Source organism: Colossoma macropomum, unplaced genomic scaffold, assembly GCF_904425465.1.
Source record: "Colossoma macropomum unplaced genomic scaffold, Colossoma_macropomum, whole genome shotgun sequence".
Classification (NCBI taxonomy): Eukaryota; Metazoa; Chordata; class Actinopteri; order Characiformes; family Serrasalmidae; genus Colossoma; species Colossoma macropomum.
In genome coordinates this window covers 22,480,338-22,493,905 of record NW_023494803.1, presented here as the reverse complement: position 1 = coordinate 22,493,905, position 13,568 = coordinate 22,480,338, and the positions used below count along the sequence as shown (strand labels likewise).

General features: G+C 37.8%; 1 protein-coding gene across 7 annotated transcripts in view; it reads left to right on the top strand.

Moving 5' to 3' along the window:
* myo6b (myosin VIb) overlaps positions 1 to 13,568 on the top strand; it is a 56,953-nt gene that overhangs the window by 17,659 nt on the left and 25,726 nt on the right. For all 7 annotated transcript variants that reach the window (XR_005008540.1, XM_036593273.1, XM_036593269.1 and 4 more), the window contains 6 exons: positions 759 to 903; positions 6,667 to 6,824; positions 7,231 to 7,322; positions 7,517 to 7,589; positions 9,976 to 10,103; positions 11,526 to 11,621. Coding sequence is in view for 6 of the 7 variants with exons in the window: in XM_036593273.1 (XP_036449166.1) it covers positions 759 to 903; positions 6,667 to 6,824; positions 7,231 to 7,322; positions 7,517 to 7,589; positions 9,976 to 10,103; positions 11,526 to 11,621 (692 nt within the window). In the remaining variant the exon portion in view is untranslated. The remainder of the gene's footprint in view (positions 1 to 758; positions 904 to 6,666; positions 6,825 to 7,230; positions 7,323 to 7,516; positions 7,590 to 9,975; positions 10,104 to 11,525; positions 11,622 to 13,568) is intronic.

Here is a 13,568-nt window from a genome sequence, read left to right as displayed (position 1 = left end):
CAGGTGTGCACCAGGTATTATTTTTTTTTTCCTCTTCTACTGGAGTTAGAACACCATTTACGTAGCAGACTTGCTGCATTTCCTTGCTTACGACAGAGCTTCTCTCCTGAGGCTGTATCCTGTTTTTCACATGCTTCGAAGAAAAGAGATGAAAACTCTGTTATGTAACATAAATACATTTGCGTTAAAGGCATCATTGGAGGATATGCTTTTAGAGAAACAGTATCATTTGAAAAAAATAAAGTATCCCTCATCCTAATGCACTGAATTTAGCTCTAAGCACAAATGGATGTAATTTTCTGGTGAGAGTGTATTTTAAGTTGTTTACTGAAGATTCATTTAGTCATAAATATGTATATCATTTTCCATTTTGAGCACAGCTTGTATATATCTGGCTGCACATACTGTATGAACCAAACATTTAAAGGGGCATTCTGGCCAAAAATGAGGATATAATACGTCATTTGTCATGTTGTATAGGATTCTGTACCACAACATTGCATGCCGGTTTGACACAATTACCAATTTTGGATCATTTTGTGTTTTTGTCCTCCCACTTTCAACGTCATTACAGGGGGGTATGTCTAGTTTTTAAATCAGAACATCTCGTTCTAGAGACTATAGTTGCAGTGCTGTATGATGTGAATAGGCATGTTTACAACAGGTGAAGCAATGGTTTTTCATTTCAGTCAGAGTGCCCCAGTGTACCTGTCTGCATTAAAGGCAATACTGATGTTCTCTTCTGTGCTGACTGGCAGGTGGTTGTGTTTTGAAGAACCAGTCAAGTCAGACTCTGCAGTACTGTGCGGAGCTCCTGGGCCTGGACCAGGAGGACCTGAGAGTCAGCCTCACCACCAGGGTCATGCTCACTACTGCAGGGGGCGCCAAAGGCACTGTCATCAAGTAAGACTCTCCGCTTACAAGGCCTCACATAATTACATCAGTCTGACCTTGTCCACTCCACAAATAAATGTGACAACAAAATGGAGTAGAGATGTATCATATGTGTATCCTTTTAAACAGTACTTAATGGTGAAATTAATTAATAATTCATATTACCCATCTTTCTTTTTCCCTTTAGAATTGAACAGGCTGTTTTTTTTACAGTGCCTTTAAGGCTGATATAAGATAACTGAGCCCTGTTCTAATTGGCTGCCCTGTACTGTACCTCATTCAACAAGCTCTGAGGCCTGAAACACTCCTTAGAACTTCAGTATAAATGGGTGGGGCTAACCTGCTGTAGGATGAACAGGTGGATATATAAACGAGTTTGTTCTCATGACATCGCAGAAACAGTCCATTCAAGTTGGTCTGTTTTTGCAGCATAATTTTCATATACGGAGTGTGTGGACTGGCGAGTGAATGGTACTTTTTGAAACTTTAACAATACAGTATTTTAAATGTATTTTAAACTCCTTTATTTCAAAAAGCAAGGGAAATTCAGTCTGATACTGTAAATTTAGATAATTATTGCTTGCACATTCATGGCGATAAACAATATCATTGTAATCCAAATTCAGTCACAAAGTAACATATGTGAGTGTTAAAGAGCCTTGTATTTTTCTGATGGTATTATAATTACCATATAATTTCCAACAGGACTAGCTTCTAATATTACTTAATAATTTATAACACACCAGTTTGACATAATTTTGGGCTTTGACCAAACAAATATGGAAAGCTTCTAGATGTTAACGGTGCCTTCTGTGCAGAAAACTACAGAAACGATTATTGGCAAAGGTGGTAATATTACAAATTTACAAGCATGTCTCAGAATACATCTTCCAGCTCAGTATGCTTAATCGAGTCTGGTCCGTAGCAGAGGAGAGGATCTGTCAAATTAGACAAATTTACATTATAATCTCTTTTCTTTGTATACATGTTAAAATGCTTGTATAAAGGGAATGCTTATATGAACGCCAAAATTATGTTGCATGTCAAACAGAATAATAATTTTCACAATATTTGCGCTGATTTAAAGTATTGCAATATTCAGTGTAAGCTCAATTAGTGGCTGAGGTTTAAGTTTAGATTTCTCCACAGTGCCCCCAGCAATAGCATAGATTTGTTAAATTCCATCAGCAGCACACTTGATTTAACTTAATGAAGAACTGATAAACTAAACCAGGTATTGGATGATAACTACAAGAAATACTGGGCTTGCTCGAGGAGAGGTTTGGAAATGGTTAAACAAACACATTGATACTCATAAAATCACTACTGTTTGTATTAATGTTATTTCTATTTATTTTAATATTAGTGTTTTTTTTGAGCAAATTAACTTTTACTCCCCAGGTAAATAGGGTTTTACATTTCGTTTTCTCAGGTGCCTACAACTTTTGCACAGTACCAGATATTTGTATTTACATTTATATTTTGATATTTTTATATCTTCTGCGACTGAACATACGTATATACTTTGCTGGTGCAGTGTATTATACACACTGTTACTCTGGAACAGTTGAATTGAAAATCAGTAAAACACATCTTACCTTGCTTTCTCTGATTTAGTGGTTCCCAGTATTGGTACTAGAGTACTTCTGCTCTGTGTATTTTGGTGATTTCTCTGCTCTAGTTAACCTAATCCATCTAATCTGCTTGTTGGGAACCACAGTTCTAATAGGTAGTGATGATAGACTGGTGCTACTGCTCTGATAGGCAGTGGTGGTAATGATTATGTAATTGTGTGAATGCCAACAATAAGGTTTGTGATAATTATACTGGTAAATTAGACCAATCAAATAGAAATGACTAAATTCAGCAGAAATTATTTTATATGTAAGGAAGCACTTTAAATGGACCAATGCCCATGTCACGGAATATAAAATTTTCTGTTTTGAATTGTATTATAATTGAATATGTAATTCATAATTTTATTATGTAAGCATTGTTAAAAGTTTCACAACTGTTCACTCCTCTGTCCTGTATAGAAAAATGCATCAGTTGTTTTGAATCAATTGTTTTTGTGATGTCATGAAAAACTGAACCATTTACATGTATCCACCTATTTAGCTTAAAGCAGTTTAGCCCTGCCCATTCACACTGAAGTTATGAAATGTGTTTCAGCCCATACTGAATGAGGCACAATACAGGGCCAATGATCAGACAGGAACAGAGCTCATTTACCAATCTTAAAGGCACAGTAACAAAAAACAGCTTGTTTAATTGAAGGACAAGGAAAGATCATGTGAAAATGCAAGAAAATGAAGGGTATTTGCGTAGGATATATACTTTCTGGGGAGCATGCTCATTTAAGTGCATTTGTGCCTACTTCTTGTTTCATGAACTGTGATGGTCATTGTAAAGTTGATCAAGACAGCCACTTGTCTTTAAACCTCAGTCACTCAGCAGCTGATCCTGGAACAGGCTCCTTTGCTTTTCTTAGGTGTCTGTTCGCATTAAGGCACTTCTAATGATGAGCAGTGGTGTGCTGTATCCTGCGATGGGAGCTCCACTCTGTCTTCACAGGCTCCTGCGTAGTGTCTGCAGCATTCATCACAGCCCACTCCCTCTGTGATGTGAATGTCCTCTAGCATTACCTTTCATCAATTTGGCTCATCCCGATCCTCATCTCCTTATTGAATCCTCATGCTGGATTTGTACTGACAGTCAGTGCTGAAAATAGCTAATCTCAGCCTCTTTGCAGCAGAGATATGGTCACTTTAATGAAACCTGGCACAGGCTAAATTGGCTAAGGGACTGTAATAGTCTAGTTGGCATTGAAAGCCTTCTGTTAAACTTAAGCAGGCATATTTTTATTGATTGCATAAGAGAGAATGCTGTAAGTGAACCTATATCTGTCCCTCTGCAGATTGAGTAGTAGGATCAGGAACCTATTCTAGCCTGGTCTACTTCAGCTCTCCAAAACCGATGCTTAGAGACCCAAGCCTTGCCTCCTTGGAGAACAATAGTGAGGCTATCCTTTTTCGCTAACTTACAGCACACTGCACATTAACCCACAGTCCAATTACAACAGGGATGGTTGTTTAAGTTGCTGAAGGGCAGTATTGGAAAAACTCGCTTGGTCTTGTAACAGGGTGCTCTATTGTCTTCTTCAGATAGGTGTTCGATTCACTGTTTGAATGATGGCGCAAAGCTCGGTGGATTAATATTTAAACAAGCACAGATGCTGGACTGGGTGTATTTGTGGCAAATGTATAATGCATGTGTATCTGTGGGGAGTCACCTGGGGTCTTTTAGGTGTTGCAAGAAGGCTTGTGTCAGGGCTGGAGAGGCACAGGACCATGCCACACTCCCTCATTTGATTGCAGCCAAACGCAGGCAGTGTGTTGTGTTTCATATCATATTCTGTGGAGACTAGCAGGGGCAATTTTCTAGCAGCACTGAAGCGACGGTGCCAATTCACACCGTGAAATACCATAAATGCCACCACTTTACAGCCTGCTGAAGCTATTATTTTTTTTCCCCTTTTCTCAAATACTAAGCCTGGATCATTTAAACATAGTGCTACGTATAATGAGATGGGTCACTGCTCCTCTTAACACCAACAAAGATGAAAACAGAGAACACAACATGCAGACTCTAAGGTTTCAATCCATACAACGTTTGTGTTTTTAAGTAGATAAGAAGATATTTTATTATGGTTGTTTCGTTTGTATTTTACTTTTTTGCCATGTGTTCGTCATTTTTTTGATGTCAAAACAAATAGGAAAAAAAGCTGAAAAAACAGAATGTAAACAGTATGTAAATGTAAAAAGTATAGCAAGCAGTGTTGCCAGATTGGACAGTTGCCCACCAAACTGGGCAGATTTTGGTTGGATTGGGCAGGGAGAAGTGCTTTGGCAGGTGGACAAACTTTGGGCTGGTTTGCTATGATTTTGGTAAGTTTTCAAATAGTTTATAAATGTAATAAACTGCATTGCCTAATAATACAGCTGTAAATTAAATGGACTTAACTTTTCCCAGAACTTTGATTAAAATACATTTTTTTACCTCCTATTGAGAGGAGGCTGTTGCCACGCTGACTGACATTGTTTCCAATTTCAAAGATATGACATGGTGTGGATTGTTCAGTTGCCTTGGCATTATTGAGTCTGTACATAGTTTTGCATTGCAGTAGTTGGACATCAGAATGTCATATGATCTGTTCCGCACAGGTGGTGAAGGTAAACATGATTTAAAAATATTCATGACAAATAGTTATGCTTCTTTTGTTTCTTGTAGTTTTATTATTGCATAGAATCAGGGGTCCTATCATATCAAAACATTAATGAGTGTCATAAAAGAAAATATGCACATAATGTGCACATACAAATCAAATAATTTTGATGTCCTTTAGAATTGTATTGGAATTATTTGTACTTCCTGTGTCCAGGTGTTTCTCAGATGATTGACACAGGGTTAAAACAGTATGGCAGTAGCTCTTGGTTCTTCATACATTGTCATGACAATGTAACATATGACAAGAAATGACAATAAACATGAAAAACCAACAGTGCCATATTGTCACAACTTAAATACTTCTCTGCAAAGATTCTAAGCCAAGACATTGGCGGTCAATGTACCTAGCAGTTTATTATTGATGTTATGTTTAAATGTTTTATTTAATATTATGGTTGAAATGCTGACCTGTGAAGCAATCTGGAAACCCTGATAGCAGAAAGACTGTTGTAACTACTGATGTCTAAGGGTTAAAGAATGTTGATCACAGATGCAAGGCTTCAGGAATTTTGTTTGGAGCTCCCCACCCTTATCCAATTTTGATTAATGGAACGCAGGCAATCAGAATCGCACAGCAGGGCTTCACACAGCAGGATGCAGTGGCTAAGAGAGTGAGATCAGCCATCAGCACTTGTGGAGAATTCATGAGCCACTCGCGGCTCTCTAGTGAGACACTGCTGGTCACAATGGTTATGACCATGAGTTAAAGATCAGACACTTAAGTGCAGTTTCTCAGTGCAGGGCCACTGTCTGTAACATTATGTCCTTGCTTTGCCATACGGTGTCATTGCTATGCAGTAGTTCTAACTTTAGTTGGCTCACTTGGGAGGCAGGTACTGTTTTTATCGTCGCTGTCCTAAGAACGTCATAGCTCCATTTTCTATGTCTGAAAAGTGCCACTCCCCTGCAAGTCGTCTGAGAGTTTCACTCTCTCTGAACTTTTGAGAAAAGGGGAAAAGTTGATAGTTTTGGAGACAGAATTTTCTTAGGGCAGTGACAATCTATGCAGCGCTTCAGTGAGGGATTCTCTAGGGAGGTTCCAGGTGGTTCGTGGGAGATGAAAGTATAGAAGGCTGTAGAACAGAAGTTGTCGTAACAGCTGGAAAACTGTGAAAGTCCAGTTCTTTTGGCTCCAATATACCTTCGACTCTCTGAATAATTCAACCAAATCAGTTCTGGGAGGCGAAACTGGAGAATCAGGATGAGTGCAGAGTTTCAGCACACTGTCTCAAGGTCCTCGATCCAAAACGGAAGTCAGAGGAAGTCACTTTAAAGTGTTGTTCTGAGGACCATGTTTTTGTATTCTTTGCCCTTCACTTTTTGAACTGGGTTTTGACCAGTAGTGGTGCTGGAATCCCTTTGGAAGGCTGACAGCTTTTGTAATGGGATGGAATAAAGCTGAATGGACGTTTATTGATGAGGTTGCATTAGGAGAAGCTTTGGCCCAGTTTTTGACTCCTTCTGGCCCACTTTGCTGCTCTCCAGGGTGCCTCTGAAGGTGGAGCAGGCCAACAATGCACGTGATGCCCTGGCCAAGGCCGTCTACAGCCGCCTCTTCGATCATGTGGTCACTCGAGTCAACCAGTGTTTTCCCTTCGAGACCTCTTCCAACTTCATCGGAGTGCTTGACATTGCTGGTTTTGGTGAGTGTGAGTGCAGGAATAATGGTGAATTTTATCCCTTTATTTCTGGTGTTAAGTGCTGTGTGTTTTCTAATGATCTGTTGTAATATTCAGTGCTGGAGAAAAAAAATGTTCAAACTAGTGTGAAACTTTACCTCTTTCTGATTTACTTTAATTTTAAAGCATCATGACTTCAGAATCATGAGCCGACTCGGGCTATATCTGTTTTTTTTTGTTTTCTGTTCCCTCAGAGGAAAAAAAATATTGAGAATGTGCTGTGTAGTGAAAAGTGCCTTAGAGCCAATTTTTTTAGTTCATTTATTTATTATTATTATATAGTTTTATGTGATGGCTACAGGTAACATTTATGCCTTGTGCAAAATAAAACATTTTGAATTATTAAATACTTCATTTGTTTTGTTCGTAGAATATTTTGAGCACAACAGCTATGAGCAGTTCTGCATCAACTACTGTAATGAGAAGCTGCAGCAGTTTTTCAATGAACGCATACTAAAAGAGGTGAGTTATCATTTTCTCCCCATCTTCACTGTTCTCAATATGAAATCTGTTGTGACACTGCGTATATATACACACGTGTGTGTTTGTGTGTGTGTGTGTGTGTGTGTGTGTGTGTGTATGTATGTATGTAAATATATATATATATATATAGTACTATGGTGTGATTTGTTAACACTATTTTTATGTTTTTAAAGGAGCAAGAGCTGTATCAGAAAGAAGGTCTGGGAGTGAATGAAGTTCATTATGTTGACAACCAGGATTGCATAGGTCAGTATATACTCCTCACCCTTTTTCCTTTTTATGTCATTCCACTTCACATAATGCATGCTTCGTGTGTAATATGTAATGTATTACACATAAAGGGTTTTCAACGCATATAGCTGCACAGTTAAATGGTCCATATCTGAGTTGAATTTTCTTGTCATTTTTCAATTAGTTGGACAAGCCTTGGCATATTGTATGGAAACGATCTCGAAAAAAATGGGATAACGTGGACTTTATAATGAGGGTGTGGTTGCGGGCGGTGGACAGCACAGATGAATATCCTATATTTTGCCTTTGTGCATAGTTAAGCCATATAATCTGTTAAAAAAAAAAACATTTTGAGATAACAATAAAAAATATTATGTTTATATATGTTTATAATAATATGTTTATTTATGAATATTTAACAGTTATAGTATGGTGTTATGTGTGTGAGTGCAGTATTTTATTGGTGTCCAGCCTGTTACACAGCCTTGTTTTGGTGTGTGTGAAAGATGAAAATCCAGCCTTACACAAGTATATGGATGAAAAAGGCAACAACTTATTCTTTTTACCCTAGCTAGACCTCTATTTCACACATTATGAGAGTAATGTTTGAAAATACATTACTTAAAACAATTAATGTGTGTGGGGATCCTTTCGAGGTACGTTGCCCTGAGGCAGCACTGTGCGACGATCAAAAGAAACAATATAAAATGTATTTGGAGTGAAAATGAGTGACTACACAATGTGTTTTATTTCTAAATATGAAAACACTAAAAAGCAATTTAATTCTGTTTTATGTTTTGTTTTTTTTTTGTTTAGTTTTTAATGGTACGGCATTGTGAAGTAATGTTTTACATTCTGGCACATTTATCAATCAGTTAAAACCACAATCAGCAGTTACATCCATGCTAAAACATGAAAAAGAGTCAAATACTCTTTGGCTTTCATTGTTGAAAAATGAAGGTTATACTCTAACAGATGTGAATTATATTATTGTATGGATGAAAAATGAGGAAAATTTTTTTTCTGGGGGAAACTGGAGCAGAAATGCGATTCTCAAACTGCACCCTAATCAAAAGAGGTTTTAAAATGCCCACCAGAGGACAGTTTGACAAAGCACAAGTACTGTATTTGTTTTTTCAAACTTTTCATTACTAACCATGCAGTGTCATTAAATATGTATCACATGATTGTGAAGTGAAGGTAAAACGTATTTGTTACTCTGAGGCAACATTATGCAGTACAGAAACCAATAGTGTTACACATATGCACAGGGCCATAAAGAGATGTGACCTATAACGGCCATAAACACACAAACTAATTCTTAAATAAAAACAGTATAATAATAACAATATCAGTAATAAAACAGTTGAGTTCAGCAGTTAGGCCAATAATTTCTTCCTCCTCACTGCTGCCTTGTTGCAGCCCAAGACCAAACGACCCGTGGGCCGGTGACCGGTTTCTGGCCCAGTGTTTGGGAACCTCTGATCTAAAGAGATAAAATGAAGGCTGGACTGTTGCTTTTTATTGCTGTCTCCACTAGAGTTCGCATTTTCTCCTAGCCTTTCACAGGTAACTTTATTCTCTATGCATGCGTTCAGTACTGAGATAATCACTGGGGATAATTGGATTTTTAGCCTGGGCTACTGTACCTACATGTTGGCAGAACCTGGATGCCAAGACAGAGCAAGAAGCTGCACTGCTTATTCTCCAGTGTGCAGGTGTCTACATATGTCTCTAAAGTCCATATGTTGGCTACTGTTTTGGTCTCCGTGACGGGTGCAGAAGCCAGCTGATAAATCTCAACCACAGCCTTCATAAATGCTTTTGACAGAGCTTGCAAATTGTGCAAGTGGCATAATAATATGTCCAGTCACCCATCTGTCAGCTTTGCAGCTGTGTACTTATAATACAGCTGCGTCCTAGCTACCTGCTCCCAGTCTAACAAGACTGAACACAGCGGTTATGGACACTTTCCATTCAGCGGCTCAGGCCATGCTAATGCTGCCATTAATAATGGAGCACAGTGCACCTCCTAGTGAATTGCAAATGGACACACAGGGCCTCTCCTACATTTCCCCTCATCAATCACCTCTCATTTAAGCACAGGTGTGTGCTCATGCAAATACATGACTGGGCCTACGTCTGATCCTCAGTCACCCACACACATCTCCGATGAATAATGCACCCAGCGGATGCCCTCGCACTGATTACCAAACATAGCCAGGTGCTCCCCAGCTTTGCCTTCGCTCCATTAGACTTGTTTGGGGCCGACGCGTGCTGGATAATAGCGGATGGGCAGGGTCACAGTATGCTAATGCAGCATGCTCGTCTGCTGACTGCTGCTATTGGGGGCCCTCTTCGCCGGCCGCTGGATTTCCTAATGCTGTGTTTTGCTCTACAGACCTAATCGAGGCGAAGCTGGTGGGGATTCTGGACATCCTAGATGAGGAGAACCGCCTGCCGCAGCCCAGCGATCAACACTTTGCAGAAGCCGTTCACAGCAAGCACAAAGATCACTTCCGCTTGACGGTTAGCTTCGATCCCCAGCTTTTGTTTTGTTTCTTTATCTAAAGAAAACTCTAAATCTGATATGAGTAAATGGACGTGTAGACTGTATGTACACCATAGTATTTTATGTATTGTAGAGCATCGACAGCCTACAATAGCTGCCTAAGAGCATGTACAGTGAGAAGAAAGAAGAATTTAATTTTTATTGTTTTTTATTTAATATAGTGCATAAACACAGAATGTCTTTTGACTTTGTGTAAATGTGAATCAAAAAGTTGGTATTTAAAAGCATAAAGATATCCTAAATCATATTTCACAGGGGGAAAAAGTATTCAAACAACACAAATTAATAACATTGGTACTTTGTTGCAAAACCGTTGTTGGCAGTTATAGTTTTGAGATGTGTACAGTAAGAAGTATTTACCTTTTAGCACGTTTTTGGTTAAGTTTTGGCCCATTCATTTTGGCAAATCGTTTTCAATTCTTCAAAGTTATAAGTGTCCCTCTGGGGGCAATTTCTAAATCCTTCTTAAACTTTCAATGGGATACATGTCAAGAGATTAGCTAGGCCATATAAGCATCTTCACCTTTTTTAGAAAGCAGTCTTTGTTGTTTTGGCTGTATGCTTGAGGTTATTGTCCTGTTAAAACATATATCATCCTTTGTGAGATGAAACTCTCCTCTAATATGTTGCAATACATTGGTCCACATTACTCATCTTGAGATCATATGCTTCTTTCTCCAAACATGACGAGCCGAATCATTATCGAAGAATTTTATTTTTGTGTAGCCTGATCAGAGTACCTGTTCAAAAGAGTTCTAATTGATCTAAATGTTTGTGTACAAAATTTAGATGCGCATCTCTGTGCTTCTTTTTTTAGTAAAGGAATTTTGTGTGGGGTGTAGGAACGTAGATAATTGCGATGCAGTTAATTGCTTATTGTTCTCTGTGTAACCGTTGTTTCTGCTGCTTCCGGATCGTACTGCTCTGTGTCTCACTTTATGAGTGACTGCTGGCTTCTCTCTTAACTGCTGTATCTTTGTCACTTTCACCTTGCATATTGTCAGACCAATTGTGCTAATAGGAATACATTTTGCTAGGATTCTGTAGCTTTTTCAATTTGAGTGTTATGAAAAATATTGTCCATGAGAACTTTAGGAAGCACTTTGACCTTCCCCATGATTGCTTCTTTCTTCCCTACCAGTGGCACTATCTTTTATAAAGACACTAGGTGAAATTTGAACAAGAACATTTTTACATCAAGTAGAACATGATTTTATTTTAATGTAGTGCCTGAATATTTTTTTATATGTATAAATTTGAAGTACATACATGCACTTGAAGTATACTAAATAACAAAAACGGAAGAGTACCTGTATCCCCTCACTGTAGCAGTCAAAAGGCTTACACTGAAGGTTTAATTGTTTAATTCTTTCCTTTAGATTCCCAGGAAGTCCAAGCTAGCAGTCCACAGGAATATAAGAGATGATGAGGGATTCATCATCAGGCACTTTGCAGGAGCTGTGTGCTATGAGACTGTATGTATCCACTGTCACATGATCTTTACATTGTGTGAATATTTCTTTATGAATAGAAATAGCAAGGAGACGACAATCTCTAGAAAACATGGAATGACAAAGTTTGGAGGGAGAGACTGAGACAACAGCTCTTAACATCACAAAATATTAATATGTCATTTTCTTGGGCAATACTTTCCCATGCACTTACAATAAGACATGTTAGCACATTTGCCATTGTGTATTTGCTAGAGAAAACATAAGAATTAATATTTTCATTAATCAGAATTAATATTCGGAAAAGAACTGTACTCCTGGACTATCCAGAGTGATAAAATGAAGGCTTGACTGTTGACTTTTGTGCTGACCATGGAACTGCAGTCTGTACTATAACTTGCATTTTCTCCCAGCCTAAATGTGACAAGGTACCAACTTATAAATATTTTTTTACTTCTCCTGTAAAGTTAAGTATTTAGAGGTACAAAGTTTTCTTGTGACATTGGACATAAATACAGTACTTTGCAAAAGATTTGTGCACCTAAGCAAACTATTTACATCTGTTTATCTGGGCGGTAAGTGTGTTCCTGCATACAAACACCATGTATCATTAGACAAACAGTCTCGCATTAAAAGTAAAAACATTTTTTTTGTTTTCAAAATATTAGTTGAAAATGTGTGAGCCAGTGAGAGATTTGTTTCCAGATTTCTCCTTGATGCCTATATATAACATGTGTGTGTATATATGTGTATATATTGTCAGTCCTTAGAATGTCCCCTGTTATACTTTCATCAGGTTTAAGTTGGAAAATCAGCTGTTCTTCTAACAGAGACCAATCTTACTGACCAGTTTACAGAACTTTTAGGATGTTTTGACTCTTTGAATTCCTCTTAAATCCTTCACAGTTTTAAAAACTAATCAAACATTCAGTTTTTCTCAACTGGGATGACTGTTTTGCTCATTACACAATGTTATGAGTGACTGTTTCCAAATGGGAGCCTTATCAAAAACACCAGCTTTGCAAAGCTAATTATGCATGCTTTTGGTCAGGGAACTACAAATTGAATTCTGTGCTCATTCTGTACCAGTGTTCTGTGTTTGTGTCTGTTCACCCCTCTCCTTGCTTGAAATATGCCATCATTATATTGGATGCCATCTCTCTAAAATCTGTTTTTCTTTCACGGTTTGTTAGTTGCCTCATTTGTAATTTGCTTTATATAACTTATATCACTTATAATTGTATTAGAACAGGGGTTCTTAACCTGGTGGTTTAGGGGGGTTGCAAGAGGTGCTATGAAGACATATATCGTATAAAACACAGAGAACATAATTTAGACGAGTGGCTGGTGAAAAGACATAACTTGAATGGGAAAGAACATAAGAATGCAAAAAATTATTAGTTTTTGAGAGCATTAAATTTCGTTTTGTGCCAAGCTGAACTTTAGCCCTATGAATCTGTGAACCTTGGAACCATCAGCCTAAAGAAACAAGAGCTTCTGTCAGTATATTATCAGTCTTATCACTCACAGTTGCAAAAAACAAACTGTAGTTAACCAGCAAATGTTAACCATATTTTTGGAAATAAATAAATAAATAAATACACGCTATTTTGATAGTCATGTGCAAAATTTTGTGCACTGCTGGCCACATTACATTATGTTGATTTTCTAGGTGACAGTATGTACATAGAGAACAGACTTCTGCATGTTAACCACATCAAATGAATAGAAATTGGCAACTTTCCCTGTAGAAAATGTGCTAACTTATTTTCTTTCAAAAAATGAAATGTGTTGTTGACTGTGTTTAAACTTTTGTTTAAAGCTGTATATTCCAAAACAGTCAGAAATCTTAATTAATCTTTAATATAACGTGACACATTGTTGGCCACACCACCCACTACTGCTTATATGCTGACCATTTTAACTTGAGACACTGAAATGTTTGCAGCAAAACTAATACAAAAACCTTGC